Below are 20,371 nucleotides of genomic sequence, written 5' to 3'. Positions count from 1 at the left end.
GACGACACAGAGGTAGGTACAGCAGTGGCCTACCGTACTGCTATATATAGTAAACTGGTGGACACTGTCAGCAAACTGCAAAACTAAAATGCACCACAGGTATAGAATGTAGATGGATAGTATACTTAATGGATGACGACACAGAGGTAGGTACAGCAGTGGCCTACCGTACTGCTATATATAGTATACTGGTGGACACTGTCAGCAAACTGCAAAACTAAAATGCACCACAGGTATAGAATGTAGATGGATAGTATACTTAATGGATGACGAGTGATGACACAGAGGTAGGTACAGCAGTGGCCTACCGTACTGCTATATATAGTATACTGGTGGACACTGTCAGCAAACTGCAAAAATAAAATGCACCACAGGTATAGAATGTAGATGGATAGTATACTTAATGGATGACGACACAGAGGTAGGTACAGCAGTGGCCTACCGTACTGCTATATATAGTATACTGGTGGACACTGTCAGAAAACTGCAAAACTAAAATGCACCACAGGTATGGAATGTAGATGGATAGTATACTTAATGTATGACGAGTGACGACACAGAGGTAGGTACAGCAGTGGCCTACCGTACTGCTATATATAGTATACTGGTGGACACTGTCAGCATACTGCAAAACTAAAATGCACCACAGGTATAGAATGTAGATGGATAGTATACTTAATGGATGACGACACAGAGGTAGGTACAGCAGTGGCCTACCGTACTGCTATATATAGTATACTGGTGGACACTGTCAGCAAACTGCAAAACTAAAATGCACCACAGGTATAGAATGTAGATGGATAGTATACTTAATGGATGACGACACAGAGGTAGGTACAGCAGTGGCCTACCGTACTGCTAAATATAGTATACTGGTGGACACTGTCAGCAAACTGCAAAACTAAAATGCACCACAGGTATAGAATGTAGATGGATAGTATACTTAATGGATGACGAGTGACGACACAGAGGTAGGTACAGCCGTGGCCTACCGTACTGCTATATATAGTATACTGGTGGACACTGTCAGCAAACTGCAAAACTAAAATGCACCACAGGTATAGAATGTAGATGGATAGTATACTTAATGGATGACGACACAGAGGTAGGTACAGCAGTGGCCTACCGTACTGCTATATATAGTATACTGGTGGACACTGTCAGCAAACTGCAAAACTAAAATGCACCACAGGTATAGAATGTAGATGGATAGTATACTTAATGGATGACGAGTGACGACACAGAGGTAGGTACAGCAGTGGCCTACCATACTGCTATATATAGTATACTGGTGGACACTGTCAGCAAACTGCAAAACTAAAATGCACCACAGATATAGAATGTAGATGGATAGTATACTTAATGGATGACGACACAGAGGTAGGTACAGCAGTGGCCTACTGTACTGCTATAAGTATATATAGTATACTGGTGGACACTGTCAGCAAACTGCAAAACTAAAATGCACCACAGGTATAGAATGTAGATGGATAGTATACTTAATGACGACACAGAGGTAGGTACAGCAGTGGCCTACCGTACTGCTATATATAGTATACTGGTGGACACTGTGTCAGTAAACTGCAAAACTAAAATGCACCACAGGTATAGAATGTAGATGGATAGTATACTTAATGGATGACGACACAGAGGTAGGTACAGCAGTGCACTCTGCACTGTACTCCTCCTATATAATATTAATTATACTGGTGGTCCCCAGTCCCCACAATAAAGCAGCACACTGAGCACAGATATGGAGTGTTTTTCAGGCAGACAACGTATACTGGTGGTCACTGTCAGCAAAACTCTGCACTGTACTCCTGCTATAGCTGCTCCCCAGTCCCCACAATTAAGCAGTGTGAGCACTCAGCACAGATATATCATGCAGCACACTGAGCACAGATATGGTATGGAGCATTTTTTTCAGGCAGAGAACGGATAAAAACTGGTGGTCACTTTACTTATCAGCAAAACTCTGCGCTGTACTCCTCCTAACAGCTGCTCCCCAATCCTCTCCACAATTAAGCAATAAACCAATCAACTTCTACAATAAACGGAGAGGACGCCAGCCACGTCCTCTCCCTATCATCTCCAATGCACGAGTGAAAATGGCGGCGACGCGCGGCTGCTTATATAGAATCCGAATCTCGCGAGAATCCGACAGCGGGATGATGACGTTCGGGCGCGCTCGGGTTAGCCGAGCAAGGCGGGAAGGTTCTAACCTGCCTCGGACCCGTGTAAAAAAGGTGAAGTTCGGGGGGGTTCGGTTTCCAAGAAACCGAACCCGCTCATCACTATCGAAAAGACGTCAGTTTTCGAATTTTTTTAGGTCGGAAGGGGTTCCAACCTATTCAATATTTTCGACAAGTTGAAAAATTTGACTTGTCGAAAAGCACGTGGATCGGCGGAATAGCTGCCGATCCACGTGCTTGTGTCGAAAATGGGGCCAAAACCCCCTTTTCGACCATCTCAGTCCGACATCAAAAGATGTCAGACTGAGATGCGGACCCAGGGGAGGAGGGGGGGGAGAGCCACAGGGAGACTGGGGACTGCCGCGGGCAGCCAGAGTAGATCAGCACTACAGCACAGCGCTGCAGCAGGATGGCACACACCCGCGCCACTCACAGCAGCGTACACCCGGCTCCAGCAAGCTTGCTGGAGCCGGATGGACACTGCCGTGAGGTCGGGCAGATGTATGGCATCCATCTGTAGCGCTACTGTAGCGCTGATCTCCTCTGGCTGCCAGCGGCTGTCCCCCGCTGGTCTCCCCGCGGCTCGCCCCCCCTCTCCTCCTCTGCGGCCCTCATCTTAATTTGAATGGAAAAAGTAGAATTAAAATGAGATTTGAATAGGGGTTGTCAGATCCATTCCGACAAATACATGTCGGAATGGATCCGACTTTAATTGAAAATACTCCTTAGTCCCCAGAGGTAGCCAACTCTGCAAAACAATGATAACACATTTGCGTGGCAATTGTGTTTTATGTAAAACAATTATTTTATCTATTATGTACGGTACAGTTTTAACTTTCTTCACACAAGTAGATCGCATTACTACTGCGGTTCAGTTTGCAGAATTATTTTCAATTTTGGACAATGACATAAGCATATATTAAGTTTTAAAAATACTTTGTATGTGTATAAAGCTCTGTTGCTTGCTCTGCTGAATCGCTGGCCAGATTGAGTTTGCAGCCACTGTAAGGAGCGGCTGCAGCTGCATTCACACAAACAGCATGTTCCAAGTCTTGACCTCACATAACAGCAAGACAAGAAGGTGTTTGGGGGCATCTAAATATGGTCAATCCCATTAATAGAAATATGCAGAGAAATAAGGTTCCCTGGGCAGAATGACTTCAGGTTATATAGTAAAAAAATCAATATCCTTTTATGTCTCCTCTGAACCAACATGAATAATTTTGAAGATCTGTCTTGTAATTTTGTTAGGAGAAACTACATGGGTACGGCTGCTTTGACATGGACGATTTGATCCACAATGGTAATCGCTACAGTGTCCAATTATATAAAATAATATGTAATCTTCCGACTGTAAAGACCTTGATTTCTGTGATGCTGGGAAAACTGTTCTCTTTCAGAAAGTAAGTCTTCAATTATTCTCAAACAGCTTTTTCTTCCCTGCCCACACACATGCCTGTTCCATACTTTTCATACCTATTTCATCATTTAGTTCACAGGTTCTAAAGGTTTTCAGTTGAGAACCAAACTAAGGCAAGGAGTCAGCTTTAGGATCCACGGCACAGTTTTCAGTCACTTGTGGTCACTCTTAATGATTTTAGCAGTGAGTAAATCAAAAAGAATACATGCATTATTTCTACTGATAATATATATATATATATATACACTGTATATACTGGTTGAGTATCCCATATCCAGAATGCCTGGGACCAGGATCATTCCTGATATGGGATTTTTCTGGATAACAGAATATCTGTTATCCGGACTGGTCCCGGGGGTCCGCAACAGGTCCGCGCATAGGTAGGGGGTTCTGAGGGTCCATGGAGGGGGGATCCAGGGGTTCCACGAACGGTCCAGTGCATTGGCTGGTGGGTTCCGGGGCCCGTGGTGGTCCGGCGCATTAGCAGGGGGGTCCGTGACGGGTCTGGCGTGTCCGCAGCGGATCCTTGAAGCAGTGACGGTGAGGGAATGGCTGCAAAGTCACTCCACCACCTGTCTGTGATTGGCCACAGCATCATGACGTCACTACAGGGCCAAAATATTTTGGGTTTAGGGATATTTCTGTTTTCGGGTATCCGGATAACGAATACCCGACACACACACATATATATATATATATATATATATAAAATCATACAAATTCAGCACTCACCTAATATTAATACTTCAAACTGTAATTCATCTGAATTCATGGAACGTTAGTTCCAAAATATTGCAATAGTTTGTTAAGCTGACCAGCCACTTCACGGCCATTGCCATTTGGTCAGTCCCTACACTGACTTACAAAAATCTGAGCAGCATTGCTCTCAGGCATCTTTGGATTTTAAATACACAGTGTACTTCTATCAGAGAGACAGGAACCACACCCAAGCATATCAGTTAATAAACACCTGGGGAATTTCTTAACATTTAATTTACATATGGACAATAGGGGTGCAAGAAGAGGGGTGCAAGTATACATATATATATGAGAGAGAGAGAGAGAGAGAGATATTCTTCAACATTGTGGTAACCTGAGGAAAGGAGTTTAATACATTAATTACTTTCATGGATTCCATCCCTCTATGTTATGTTTTAATTAGAGATGAGCGGGTTCGGTTTCTCTGAAACCGAACCCGCACGAACTTCATGTTTTTTTCACGGGTCCGAGCAGACTCGGATCCTCCCGCCTTGCTCGGTTAACCCGAGCGCGCCCGAACGTCATCATGACGCTGTCGGATTCTCGCGAGACTCGGATTCTATATAAGGAGCCGCGCGTCGCCGCCATTTTCACACGTGCATTGAGATTGATAGGGAGAGGACGTGGCTGGCGTCCTCTCCATTAGAAATTAGATTAGAAGAGAGAGAGAGATTGTGCAGAGTCAGACAGAGTTTACCACAGTGACCAGTGCAGTTGTTGTTAGTTAACTTTTATTTATTTTAATATAATATATCCGTTCTCTGCTATATCCGTTCTCTGCCTGAAAAAAAACGATACACAGCAGCAGCCAGTCACACAGTGTGACTCAGTCTGTGTGCACTCAGCTCAGCCCAGTGTGCTGCACATCAATGTATAAAAGGCAAAGCTTATAATAATTGTGGGGGAGACTGGGGAGCACTGCAGGTTGTTATAGCAGGAGCCCCCAGGAGTACATAATATTATATTAATTTAAAATTAAACAGTGCACACTTTTGCTGCAGGAGTGCCACTGCCAGTGTGACTAGTGGTGACCAGTGCCTGACCACCAGTATAGTAGTATATTGTTGTATGTATTGTATACTATCTCTTTATCAACCAGTCTATATTAGCAGCAGACACAGTACAGTGCGGTAGTTCACGGCTGTGGCTACCTCTGTGTCGGCAGTCGGAACTCGGCAGGCAGTCCGTCCATCCATAATTGTATTACAATATATACCACCTAACCGTGGTATTTTTTTTTCTTTCTTTATACCGTCGTCATAGTGTCATACTAGTTGTTACGAGTATACTACTATCTCTTTATCAACCAGTGTACAGTGCGGTAGTTCACGGCTGTGGCTACCTCTGTGTCGGCAGTCGGCAGGCAGTCCGTCCATCCATAATTGTATTATTATTATAATATATACCACCTAACCGTGGTTTTTTTTTCATTCTTTATACCGTCGTCATAGTGTCATACTAGTTGTTACGAGTATACTACTATCTCTTTATCAACCAGTGTACAGTGCGGTAGTTCACGGCTGTGGCTACCTCTGTGTCGGCAGTCGGCAGGCAGTCCGTCCATCCATAATTGTATTATTATTATAATATATACCACCTAACTGTGGTATTTTTTTTTCTTTCTTTATACCGTCGTCATAGTGTCATACTAGTTGTTACGAGTATACTACTATCTCTTTATCAACCAGTGTACAGTGCGGTAGTTCACGGCTGTGGCTACCTCTGTGTCGGCAGTCGGCAGGCAGTCCGTCCATCCATAATTGTATTATTATTATAATATATACCACCTAACCGTGGTTTTTTTTTCATTCTTTATACCGTCGTCATAGTGTCATACTAGTTGTTACGAGTATACTACTATCTCTTTATCAACCAGTGTACAGTGCGGTAGTTCACGGCTGTGGCTACCTCTGTGTCGGCAGTCGGCAGGCAGTCCGTCCATCCATAATTGTATTATTATTATAATATATACCACCTAACCGTGGTTTTTTTTTCATTCTTTATACCGTCGTCATAGTGTCATACTAGTTGTTACGAGTATACTACTATCTCTTTATCAACCAGTGTACAGTGCGGTAGTTCACGGCTGTGGCTACCTCTGTGTCGGCAGTCGGCAGGCAGTCCGTCCATCCATAATTGTATTATTATTATAATATATACCACCTAACCGTGGTTTTTTTTTCATTCTTTATACCGTCGTCATAGTGTCATACTAGTTGTTACGAGTATACTACTATCTCTTTATCAACCAGTGTACAGTGCGGTAGTTCACGGCTGTGGCTACCTCTGTGTCGGCAGTCGGCAGGCAGTCCGTCCATCCATAATTGTATTATTATTATAATATATACCACCTAACCGTGGTTTTTTTTTCATTCTTTATACCGTCGTCATAGTGTCATACTAGTTGTTACGAGTATACTACTATCTCTTTATCAACCAGTGTACAGTGCGGTAGTTCACGGCTGTGGCTACCTCTGTGTCGGAACTCGGCAGGCAGTCCGTCCATCCATAATTGTATTATATACCACCTAACCGTGGTTTTTTTATACCACCTAACCGTGGCAGTCCGTCCATAATTGTATACTAGTATCCAATCCATCCATCTCCATTGTTTACCTGAGGTGCCTTTTAGTTCTGCCTATAAAATATGGAGAACAAAAAAGTTGAGGTTCCAAAATTAGGGAAAGATCAAGATCCACTTCCACCTCGTGCTGAAGCTGCTGCCACTAGTCATGGCCGAGACGATGAAATGCCAGCAACGTCGTCTGCCAAGGCCGATGCCCAATGTCATAGTACAGAGCATGTCAAATCCAAAACACCAAATATCAGAAAAAATAGGACTCCAAAACCTAAAATAAAATTGTCGGAGGAGAAGCGTAAACTTGCCAATATGCCATTTACCACACGGAGTGGCAAGGAACGGCTGAGGCCCTGGCCTATGTTCATGGCTAGTGGTTCAGCTTCACATGAGGATGGAAGCACTCAGCCTCTCGCTAGAAAAATGAAAAGACTCAAGCTGGCAAAAGCAGCACAGCAAAGAACTGTGCATTCTTCGAAATCCCAAATCCGAATTCCGAGCCCACCCGCTGGCGGTGATGCAGGGCAGTCTGGAGCGACTGCTGATGCTGACATCTGGTCCGGACTGAAGGACCTGACAACCATTACGGACATGTCGTCTACTGTCACTGCATATGATTCTCTCACCATTGATAGAATGGTGGAGGATTATATGAGTGACCGCATCCAAGTAGGCACGTCACACAGTCCGTACTTATACTGGCAGGAAAAAGAGGCAATTTGGAGGCCCTTGCACAAACTGGCTTTATTCTACCTAAGTTGCCCTCCCACAAGTGTGTACTCCGAAAGAGTGTTTAGTGCCGCCGCTCACCTTGTCAGCAATCGGCGTACGAGGTTACATCCAGAAAATGTGGAGAAGATGATGTTCATTAAAATGAATTATAATCAATTCCTCCGCGGAGACATTGACCAGCAGCAATTGCCTCCACAAAGTACACAGGGAGCTGACATGGTGGATTCCAGTGGGGACGAATTGACAATCTGTGAGGAGGGGGATGTACACGGTGATATATCGGAGGATGATGATGAGGTGGACATCTTGCCTCTGTAGAGCCAGTTTGTGCAAGGAGAGATTAATTGCTTCTTTTTTGGTGGGGGTCCAAACCAACCCGTCATTTCAGTCACAGTCGTGTGGCAGACCCTGTCACTGAAATGATGGGTTGGTTAAAGTGTGCATGTCCTGTTTTGTTTATACAACATAAGGGTGGGTGGGAAGGGCCCAAGGACAATTCCATCTTGCACCTCTTTTTTCTTTTATTTTTCTTTGCGTCATGTGCTGTTTGGGGAGGGTTTTTTGGAAGGGACATCCTGCGTGACACTGCAGTGCCACTCCTAGATGGGCCCGGTGTTTGTGTCGGCCACTAGGGTCGCTTATCTTTCTCACACAGTCAGCTACCTCATTGCGCCTCTTTTTTTCTTTGCGTCATGTGCTGTTTGGGGAGGGTTTTTTGGAAGGGACATCCTGCGTGACACTGCAGTGCCACTCCTAGATGGGCCCGGTGTTTGTGTCGGCCACTAGGGTCGCTTATCTTTCTCACACAGTCAGCTACCTCATTGCGCCTCTTTTTTTCTTTGCGTCATGTGCTGTTTGGGGAGGGTTTTTTGGAAGGGACATCCTGCGTGACACTGCAGTGCCACTCCTAGATGGGCCCGGTGTTTGTGTCGGCCACTAGGGTCGCTAATCTTACTCACACAGCTACCTCATTGCGCCTCTTTTTTTCTTTGCGTCATGTGCTGTTTGGGGAGGGTTTTTTGGAAGGGACATCCTGCGTGACACTGCAGTGCCACTCCTAGATGGGCCCGGTGTTTGTGTCGGCCACTAGGGTCGCTGAGCTTAGTCATCCAGCGACCTCGGTGCAAATTTTAGGACTAAAAATAATATTGTGAGGTGTAAGGTGTTCAGAATAGACTGAAAATGAGTGTTAATTATGGTTATTGAGGTTAATAATACTATGGGATCAAAATGACCCCCAAATTCAATGTTTTAAGATGTTTTTTAGGGTTTTTTGAAAAAACCACCCGAATCCAAAACACACCCGAATCCGACAAAAAAAATTCGGTGAGGTTTTGCCAAAACGCGGTAGAACCCAAAACACGGCCGCGGAACCGAACCCAAAACCAAAACACAAAACCCGAAAAATTTCAGGCGCTCATCTCTAGTTTTAATACACAATTTATGTATATATATATATATATATATATATATATATATATATATAGTCCATATCAGTTGGCACTCTGATGCAAAAAACAACAACTCCGCTCCGTGCCTGAATATATAAACACACAGACATCCAGGAGAAACGGCACTGGAAGCTTGTATCAAGTGATGAATATGTATTGCAGGGTAGACGTCTCGGAGCTCACGCCCCGTCCTCAGTACCAGATACAATCTGAAACGTCTACCCTGCAATACATATTTGTCACGATCCGGGTATCTGGACGCCATTTCTTACCCATCAGATGCCTCCTAAGGCTGGCTCAGCGCTCCAGGACCGGATTCCATCTGTTATCCTGATGTGTACATTCCTGTATCCTCTCCTGTCACTCTGGGACGCTGTCACAGTAAACGCCATATTACACCTGGCATGGCGTCTCCCGCGGCCTCCGCCGCCGTCCCTGAACTTCTGCATGCAGAGTGTCTGAGTGGCGATTACGTCAGCCGCGGCCTCCGCTGTGTCCGCGTGGTTGGATGTGCATCTGTCAGCCTGGCGCCTCCTGTCTCCGGTGGCCGGCGCCGCCATTACTGTTTTCATTACCACATGGATTACAAACCAAACTTCCCTCCAAGTGTCTGCATGGGCGCAGCCATCTTGGATTCTGTCAGCTGATCATTTCCACCAATCTGTTCTCAGTATTGATAATCTGCATAATTGCCTAGCCAATCCCTTCCTTGCTGCAGGTATAAATACACTGTGCCTGAGCAAGGAAGGCGTCAGTGCTTTGGTTGTCAAACCTAGTTCCTGTTTGTCTCTCTCCTGTGATTGTCTTCCAGGTTCCAGCTCCTGTCTCAAGACTTCCACCATAGAGACCCGCACCAGCATTCCACCTGCGGTGTAGCCTGACTCTCCAATCCATTGTGGATTCATCTGTTTCCAGCTACAACATTACCTGCTTCCAGCTCAGCTTCCAGCAGAGTACAGCTTCCCTTAAAGGGCCGGTGTCCTTTCTACACTTTACCACTCTCCACCGGTATTATTATTTCTCCGCTCTCAAGTTCTACATTTCAGTTCATATTTCATCGCTCCCAAGTTCATTTATTATTTAACTGGTTCCAGCCAGTATCCACTCCGTGCTAACAACAGTCTGGTTCCAGCCAGTATCCACAGCAGCTGTTTTATCTTCAGCAACCCAGCTTTTCCTGGAACACCAGCTGGCACAATCCTGGGTTATCTCCATTGCTACAGTCGGGCCTGGTAAGGACTTTCCATCTAGAAGATCATAAGAACTATCTCACACTACCAGTGCCCTGTGGCTCCTGCCATCCTGTAGTACCCAGGAACTGTATTTATTCTTTGCTGACTTTTACGTTTTCTTTTACTGCTGCTGTGTTGCGGAGTTGTCATAATAAACATCATTGACTTTTATCCAAGTTGTCGTGGTCACGCCTTCGGGCAGTTATTATTCATGTTACTTACATGTCCAGGGGTCTGATACAACCTCCCAGGTTCCGGTACATCTCAGCCCCTACAACTGAGGCTGCCTCCCGTCAGCTCAGGCCCTCAGTTGTGACAGTAAGTACTGACCTAATGAATCCAGCCGGAGACCAGGATCAAGCGGCCAGGCCGATGCAAGAACTGGCAGCCCGACTAGAACATCAGGAGGCTGCACAGGGCCACATCATCCGCTGTCTCCAGGATCTCTCTACTCGGCTGGATGGGATTCAGACAACTCTCCGTGGATCAGGCGCGTCTGGTGCGTCAACCACAGTGACTCCAGCTATAACCCCACCCACCTTACCCATTTCTGCTCCACGTCTTCATCTTCCAACGCCAGCAAAATTTGACGGATCTCCAAGATTCTGCAGGGGATTTCTCAACCAGTGTGAGATTCAGTTTGAGCTACAACCTGGCAATTTTCCCAGTGACCGTACAAAAATTGCCTACATTATTTCTCTTCTCAGTGGCTCAGCCCTTGATTGGGCATCACCGTTATGGGAGAGGTCCGACACCCTGCTATCTTCCTACACTGCCTTCGTCTCAACATTCAGGCGCATCTTTGACGAGCCAGGCCGGGTAACCTCAGCTTCATCCGAGATTCTCCGTTTACGCCAGGGGTCACGTACTGTAGGACAATATCTGATACAGTTCCAGATCCTGGCATCCGAACTGGCATGGAACGACGAGACCCTGTATGCTGCATTCTGGCATGGCTTATCTGAGCGTATTAAAGATGAGTTAGCTACCAGAGACTTACCTTCTAAGTTAGATGAGCTAATCTCACTCTGCACGAAAGTTGATTTACGTTTCAGAGAGAGAGCAACTGAGCGTGGAAGATCATCTGCTCCAAAATCTTCTGCTCCTCCTCCTCGTCAACTGTCACCATCTAAAGATGAGCCCATGCAACTTGGCCGTTCCCGTTTAACTCCTGCTGAGCGCCGAAGACGTCTCTCCGAGTTTCTCTGTCTCTATTGTGCAGCTCCGTCTCACACCATTAATGCCTGTCCCAAACGTCCGGGAAACTCCAAATCCTAGCTCGCCAAGGAGAGGGCCGGCTAGGAGTAATGATCTCCTCTCCATCTCCTCAAGATTGTAATCTCCCAGTCTCGCTTCAAGTTGCTCAACGTTATCGGAACGTCATTGCCCTCCTTGATTCCGGAGCGGCTGGGAACTTTATTACCGAAGCCTATGTTAAACGGTGGTCCCTACCCACCGAGAGACTTCCTTCGTCCATTTCTTTAACTGCCGTGGATGGCAGCAAAATTTTTGATGCAGTTATTTCTTTAAGGACTCTACCAGTTCGTCTGAGAGTGGGAGTTCTTCATTCCGAACTTATTTCTTTTTTAGTGATTCCAAGAGCCACACATCCTGTGGTCCTGGGCCTTCCATGGCTCCGTCTTCACAATCCTACAATTGATTGGACGACTACGCAAATCCTGGCATGGGGTTCCTCCTGTGCTGAGACATGTTTGTTTAAAGTATTGCCTGTCTGTTCTTCCTCCCCCAGGTCGTCTGATGTTCCACCTCCTCCATATCAAGATTTCACGGATGTGTTCAGTAAAGCTTCTGCTGATATCCTTCCTCCTCATAGAGAATGGGACTGTCCGATTGATCTCGTTCCAGGGAAGGTTCCACCTCGAGGCCGAACTTATCCGTTGTCTCTGCCTGAGACGCATTCTATGGAGGAATATATTAAAGAGAACCTAGCAAAGGGGTTCATTCGACCTTCTTCTTCTCCAGCCGGCGCAGGCTTCTTTTTTGTAAAAAAGAAAGATGGTGGTCTGCGGCCGTGCATCGACTACAGAGGTTTGAACGACATTACCATCAAGAACCGTTATCCTTTACCCCTGATTACTGAGCTCTTTGACAGAGTTAGCGGAGCTACCATCTTTACAAAGCTGGACTTGCGAGGTGCATACAATCTCATCCGGATCCGTGAGGGTGACGAGTGGAAGACCGCCTTTAACACCCGTGACGGACATTATGAGTACCTCGTCATGCCCTTCGGATTGAGCAATGCTCCAGCTGTCTTCCAGCATTTTGTCAATGAGATCTTCAGAGACATTCTATACCGTCATGTCGTGGTCTATCTAGACGATATCCTCATTTTTGCCAACGATTTAGAGGAACATCGTTTTTGGGTTAAAGAGGTTCTGTCCCGTCTCCGTGTCAATCATCTCTATTGCAAATTAGAAAAATGCGTCTTTGAAGTCAAGTCCATTCCGTTTCTAGGGTACATTGTGTCCGGTTCCGGACTAGAGATGGATCCTGAGAAACTACAAGCAATCCAAAATTGGCCGGTACCCTTAACCCTCAAAGGGGTCCAGAGGTTCTTAGGGTTCGCCAACTATTACCGAAAGTTTATACGAGACTTTTCCACCATTGTGGCGCCTATTACTGCTTTCACTAAGAAGGGTGCTAACCCGTCCAAGTGGTCTGAAGAAGCCATGCAAGCATTTCATCTTTTAAAACAAAGGTTCATCTCTGCGCCTGTTCTGAAACAGCCTGACATCGACTCTCCTTTCATCTTAGAGGTGGATGCCTCCTCCGTTGGAGTAGGAGCGGTGTTATCTCAGAGGGCTAAAGATGGCCATTTACACCCTTGCAGTTTCTTCTCCCGGAAGTTCTCCCCAGCTGAGCGCAACTATGCCATTGGCGACCAGGAGTTGCTAGCCATCAAGCTCGCTCTAGAAGAGTGGAGGTATCTGTTGGAGGGAGCTTCTCATTCAATCACCATACTTACAGACCACAAGAACCTTTTATACCTGAAGGGCGCACAATGTCTCAACCCTCGTCAGGCCAGATGGGCACTTTTCTTTTCCAGGTTCGACTTTAAACTCCAGTTCTGTCCGGGCTCTCAGAATCGCAAGGCCGATGCTCTTTCCCGCTCATGGGAGCAAGAAAATGAGTCAGAGTCTTCAGACAAGCATCCTATTATAAATCCGTTGGCATTCTCCACGGTAGGGATGGACTCTACGCCCCCATCAGGGAAAAGTTTTGTGAAGCCGATGCTAAGGAAGAAGCTCATGCATTGGGCCCATGTTTCCCGTTTTGCCGGACATACAGGTATCCAAAAAACCCTGGAGTTTATCTCTAGGTCCTATTGGTGGCCAACTCTGAAAAAGGACATCTTGGAGTTTATTGCATCTTGCCCAAAGTGTGCCCAACATAAAGTATCCCGCCAGTCGCCTGCGGGGCAACTGGTTCCACTATCCATTCCCCGTCGACCATGGACCCACTTGTCGATGGATTTCATTACAGACTTACCCATGTGCAACAAGTTCAATACCATCTGGGTGGTAGTTGACCGGTTCACCAAGATGGCACACTTCATTCCTCTCACCGGTCTTCCGTCAGCTTCCAAGTTGGCTCAAGTATTCATACAAGAGATCTTCCGACTCCACGGTCTTCCTGAAGAAATTATCTCAGATCGAGGAGTTCAATTCACAGCCAAATTCTGGCGAAGTTTATGTCAAGTCCTCCAAGTCAAGCTAAAGTTTTCCACGGCTTACCATCCTCAGACCAATGGTCAAACCGAGAGGGTGAATCAGGACTTGGAGGCCTTCCTCCGCATCTATGTGTCCTCCTCTCAAGATGACTGGGTTCAATTACTTCCCTGGGCCGAGTTCTGTCATAACAACCAGTATCATTCTTCATCTGCTTCAACACCATTCTTCACTAACTTTGGATTCCACCCTAAAGTCCCTGAGTTCCAACCGCTTCCAGCAACTTCTGTTCCCGCAGTGGATATCACCTTGCATCAGTTTGCCAATATCTGGAAGAGCGTACGATCAGCTCTGCTCAAGGCATCGTTCAGGTACAAGAAGTTTGCGGATAAGAAGCGTCGAGCAGTTCCTGCTCTCAAGGTGGGTGATCGGGTATGGTTATCCACGAAGAATTTGAGGTTAAGAGTTCCCAGTATGAAGTTTGCACCTCGCTATATCGGTCCTTTCAAGATTGAACAAGTCATCAATCCTGTTGCTTACAGACTCCAGTTGCCTCCCTTCTTAAAAATACCCAGGACATTCCATGTTTCCCTGTTGAAACCGCTGATCTTGAATCGGTTTCATTCCTCACTTCCTCCAACTCCGAAAGTCCAAACTCAACGAGGCGTTGAGTATGAAGTGGCCAAGATCCTGGACTCACGTCACCGTTACGGTCAACTACAATATCTTATTGACTGGAAAGGTTATGGTCCTGAGGAACGTTCATGGACCAATGCTTCTGATGTCCATGCTCCTGCCTTGGTCCGGAGATTCCATTCCAAGTTTCCTCAAAAGCCAAAGAAGTGTCCTGGGGCCACTCCTAAAGGGGGGGGGTGCTGTCACGATCCGGGTATCTGGACGCCATTTCTTACCCATCAGATGCCTCCTAAGGCTGGCTCAGCGCTCCAGGACCGGATTCCATCTGTTATCCTGATGTGTACATTCCTGTATCCTCTCCTGTCACTCTGGGACGCTGTCACAGTAAACGCCATATTACACCTGGCATGGCGTCTCCCGCGGCCTCCGCCGCCGTCCCTGAACTTCTGCATGCAGAGTGTCTGAGTGGCGATTACGTCAGCCGCGGCCTCCGCTGTGTCCGCGTGGTTGGATGTGCATCTGTCAGCCTGGCGCCTCCTGTCTCCGGTGGCCGGCGCCGCCATTACTGTTTTCATTACCACATGGATTACAAACCAAACTTCCCTCCAAGTGTCTGCATGGGCGCAGCCATCTTGGATTCTGTCAGCTGATCATTTCCACCAATCTGTTCTCAGTATTGATAATCTGCATAATTGCCTAGCCAATCCCTTCCTTGCTGCAGGTATAAATACACTGTGCCTGAGCAAGGAAGGCGTCAGTGCTTTGGTTGTCAAACCTAGTTCCTGTTTGTCTCTCTCCTGTGATTGTCTTCCAGGTTCCAGCTCCTGTCTCAAGACTTCCACCATAGAGACCCGCACCAGCATTCCACCTGCGGTGTAGCCTGACTCTCCAATCCATTGTGGATTCATCTGTTTCCAGCTACAACATTACCTGCTTCCAGCTCAGCTTCCAGCAGAGTACAGCTTCCCTTAAAGGGCCGGTGTCCTTTCTACACTTTACCACTCTCCACCGGTATTATTATTTCTCCGCTCTCAAGTTCTACATTTCAGTTCATATTTCATCGCTCCCAAGTTCATTTATTATTTAACTGGTTCCAGCCAGTATCCACTCCGTGCTAACAACAGTCTGGTTCCAGCCAGTATCCACAGCAGCTGTTTTATCTTCAGCAACCCAGCTTTTCCTGGAACACCAGCTGGCACAATCCTGGGTTATCTCCATTGCTACAGTCGGGCCTGGTAAGGACTTTCCATCTAGAAGATCATAAGAACTATCTCACACTACCAGTGCCCTGTGGCTCCTGCCATCCTGTAGTACCCAGGAACTGTATTTATTCTTTGCTGACTTTTACGTTTTCTTTTACTGCTGCTGTGTTGCGGAGTTGTCATAATAAACATCATTGACTTTTATCCAAGTTGTCGTGGTCACGCCTTCGGGCAGTTATTATTCATGTTACTTACATGTCCAGGGGTCTGATACAACCTCCCAGGTTCCGGTACATCTCAGCCCCTACAACTGAGGCTGCCTTCCGTCAGCTCAGGCCCTCAGTTGTGACAATATTCATCACTTGATACAAGCTTCCAGTCCCGTATATATATATATATATATATATATATATATATATAGGACACATTAAACATGTCCAGTAGTGCATAAGGAAGAAGTTTGGAAGATTGCCCTAAATAGTATATGGGGTCCTACATGAATCAATAATACTGTTGAAATCATTTGAATCGTTGTAGTAGAGTGAGGTGTGGCTTCCCGATGTCCAGTAAATAATAACTACAGTAAATATTATGCCATGTAGTCATAGACTTCACAAACCCCTTGAACAAATTTTGTAAACTACCACAATAGGGAATGATTTGCTAGTATTTGTGGGGTTTTGCAAAACGTAAAGAACACAGACAATTGTTGGGCTGTATTTTGTCATCCTACACCAATTATCCCTGTCACTGCTTTTGATGTCCTTTAATCATGCTTCACACACAATGTAATCCAAAGTTGTTCTTCCCCTCCCAGTGTTAAGGATGATTTCATTGACCTGTCTACAACTTCAAAAGCTTCAACAGTTGCATCACTCAAGCGCTGGAACTTCATGTCTCCAAAAAATCATTATACTGAAATGGCAGATACAATGACTGGAAAACAAGGCATAATTATACTTAAATAAACATCTCACCACCTGCGGCACAAGACATTAAATCTATTTTTACTGGCTACTGCTCTTTGTAGAATTAAGGGCTGTCCACATAAAAGTTTAAGCAATTTAATTGCACAAAGTCCTGTTTGTAAACTGAATGTCCTTAGGGGTCTATTCATGAAGCAGTGAAAATAGTAGAGAAACAGACCAGTGGAGAAGTTGCCCATGGCAACCAATGAGCATCTCCCTTTCATTTTATAGAATTAAATTGATAACAGCTTCCTTTAAAGCTGATTGGTTGTCATGGGCAACCTCTCCACTGGTCCTTTTCTCCACTCTTTTCACTGCGTCATGAATAGACTCCTTAATTACTTATACTTCTGAGCTAAAGAGACATTCCTATTTCTCCTCTGTAAGCTCCTCAGCTTGCTAGATCTCCTCCTCCATAGTAATCACAAGCACGATGTTGGCTCGGTAAATCTCATTGCTATAATCTATAGGCTGTATTAAAAAACCTGATTGAAATAATTTGTGGGACAGCTAATCATAATACAGGGAGGTTGCGCAGACACTATTACCATAGTGGTATGAATGGCAAATTGTCACAATGAGGAAACAGAAAGAAAGAGTTGGATCAATCAAGGGCTAAATTAGCACTGGATATTACAATTATAATGTATTTAAAGAACAACTGTTGTAAAAATGGAAAAATAATTACAGGAACATGTATGTATATATATATATATATATATATATATATATATACATACATGCACAATATATATATATATATATATATATATAATATACTGTATATATATTTAGTCATTATTTTATGTTTTTATCAATATGGACATGCACAGGAAAGTACTTTACTTACCATTTAAGTTAGTAAACTACTATAAACTAAAACTACTATACTAAGTCACAATCACGCCATTTTTACTAGTACGAATTTCAACCCTACTATTATGCTTTATAATACTGGATCTATTTATCAACAACTGAGTTTAAAACTTGCAGCAAATATATTGATGGGGAAACCAACATTATTCATTAGGTCCCCTAATACATTTATGAGAGTTTTGATATTATATCATATTGTACATTTATCCGTAGCTATATAATACATAGGCATAATACATTCTAGCATTAGTACAGCTCTAACAAATTGGAGTCATATAATATTATGTAAGACTCCCATCATTTGAAACCCAAAATCCAGTGCCCATCCTGTCATTGTTGACCCCACTCAACTCACTTTTCTGTCAGGCCAGTTGTACTTTGCAAATATAGTATCATAGGTGTCGACAGCCCCATCGGCAATTAGCATTATTGCTTGACTGCAGATACTTCCTTCTCCCGTGTGATTAAACTGCAAAGAGATACAAAATTATCATAAGTTGTCACTTAAGACACAGTGCCACCTACTATACCCCAGTGCAGTCTCCCAAGTAATACTCAGCATGCAGCTGTTGCTATACTCCAACATTATCATCATCATCATCATCATCATCATCATCACCCCATTAAGAATGTTTTTTTTAGACTTTAAGGTGAACCTATCACTAAAATACAGCCATTTTGTGAGCTGAACCAATAGTCACGGGAATAAATATTATTGTTCAGCTAAAAACTAGTTATATTACTGAGTCATAAGAATTTCATACGTTCTGAGGAATTTACAGGACTGCACAGTTTACAAAATGGCTGTCTCCACTATGAGATGTATTCACTTTCAGGAATTCTACTGGGCCAAATCTGATATGCTAAATACAGGCATACAAAAAGAAAGAATTGTTTATTGAATATGTATATCTGTCTAACAGAAGATAAGGCAGAACTAAGGCCAGTTTGATGAAACAGACTGTTTCACTGTTCCTCTGAATTTTCATTTCTTAGTCCATGGCCCAACCAGATGCCATGATGCCAGTCCTATCTCTAAACTTCCCAGCACAGCAGTTACAGAGTATAAAAACAATCTTTTATCCTATGGGATTTCACACAGACCTATAATCTTCACTCGTGTGTCTGGAATAATTTAGCATAACAGCAGGTGAATTTGAGTCTTTATCCTTTAATATCACTGAAAATTTTGTTTCCGTATTATACTCAACAAAAATAAAAATAATAAGATGTTCAGCTATTTGCGTGACACTTATTCAAAGACTCCTGGCACTTAACAATAGTTTATGAGAGTTTTTCGGTTGAAAATGTTGCACAATTTTATCTAATCGATTTAAAATTAAATTACATAAAGACTTGAGTCACACAAAAGGAACCACAGAAAAATATTGTTGTTCTTTATTATACAGAACAGAACATGAGTTCAGTTGAGCATGTTTGTGTTGGTGTGTTGTCTAATACTGTATATACCGTATTCATTTCAGATGGAAAAACTATATATTTATAGACGTCTTAGCATATATTAGTGTCAACAAACAGGAGCTGAAATATTACGACTGAAAAGAAGGCATAATTACAGAAGTGGCATTCGCCCAAACGTAATTGTTGATTAATAACATTAGAAGGTGCTTTTCAAAATGATTGGTTTATTACTGTGACATCTGATTAGTACAGTTGACATCATGCAATAATAACACTCATTATTTTAGTATAAGAAAGGTTGTGGAAATAGTATTTAATGAGGTTATTCCAAATTAGCTTAAAACACAATAATGTGTCAAAATACCTTGCATGAGCCACTCTCATAGAGTTGCATATCAAAAATAATCATCTGGGTTCATATTATAGGATATGTTTATGTTATTATTTCCCAGTGACTTTAGAAATCATTCATAGCTACAAGAGCTTGATCATTTCCTTGGCTGGAATACAGCACCTTCGCAATTTATTGATCATCTTTTGCAAAGTGTAATAAATAAACAGGGGGAGAACATTTCTTGTCTTGGAGGAGATTGCAGCAATCTGTAACCCCGCCAGTAATAGCATCAGTTGCTGTTATTATCATTATAGAGCGCAAGTTTCCATAGCAGAGTCAAGGGCGGACTAGGAAAGAAGGGGGCATGTGTGCTGCCTCAGTGCGGACCCCCTCTATTGCTGGCGCATTTGCAGAGTAGACTCTGGCACTGTCCCAGACTCTACTGCTTATACTTTGATCTCTGGGAACATGGCACCCGTGTAATCATTCTACAGCGTATGTTTCTGCAGAGTGGTCAGACAGGTAAGTAGCGAATCATAGGGATGCTGTCTTCAAAGTTGCATACCGGGATTGGTCGGTGGTAGGGCTGTAAAATAGTACAAGCAAAGCTGAGTAAGAAAAAGAACCAGTGTGCTGAGAAATCTGTCAAGTCAACACTGAGCGAGCGGGGATACTACCTGAGTGTGTCACGTACACTGTGTCCCTCTATCATTGTATATACACTTGACACAGCTGATTCTGAGTTGGACACAAAGGGGTATATTTATTAAGGTGTGGATTTTTTAGAAGTTATGTTGCCCATAGCAAAATATCAGTGGAAGCCTTATTTTCTACCTCATGTTAATGTCAGATTCTTTAGGGCTAATGTAAGGATCCATGC

General features: G+C 44.2%; 1 protein-coding gene across 6 annotated transcripts in view; it reads right to left on the bottom strand.

Moving 5' to 3' along the window:
• Positions 1 to 20,371, bottom strand: part of CACNA2D3 (calcium voltage-gated channel auxiliary subunit alpha2delta 3) — a 2,000,770-nt gene that overhangs the window by 1,025,803 nt on the left and 954,596 nt on the right. For all 6 annotated transcript variants that reach the window (XR_010186941.1, XM_063940834.1, XM_063940836.1 and 3 more), the window contains exon 12: positions 18,091 to 18,204. Coding sequence is in view for 5 of the 6 variants with exons in the window: in XM_063940834.1 (XP_063796904.1) it covers positions 18,091 to 18,204 (114 nt within the window). In the remaining variant the exon portion in view is untranslated. The remainder of the gene's footprint in view (positions 1 to 18,090; positions 18,205 to 20,371) is intronic.

Source organism: Pseudophryne corroboree, chromosome 9, assembly GCF_028390025.1.
Source record: "Pseudophryne corroboree isolate aPseCor3 chromosome 9, aPseCor3.hap2, whole genome shotgun sequence".
Lineage (NCBI taxonomy): Eukaryota > Metazoa > Chordata > Amphibia > Anura > Myobatrachidae > Pseudophryne > Pseudophryne corroboree.
This window is presented reverse-complemented; position numbering and strand designations above follow the sequence as displayed.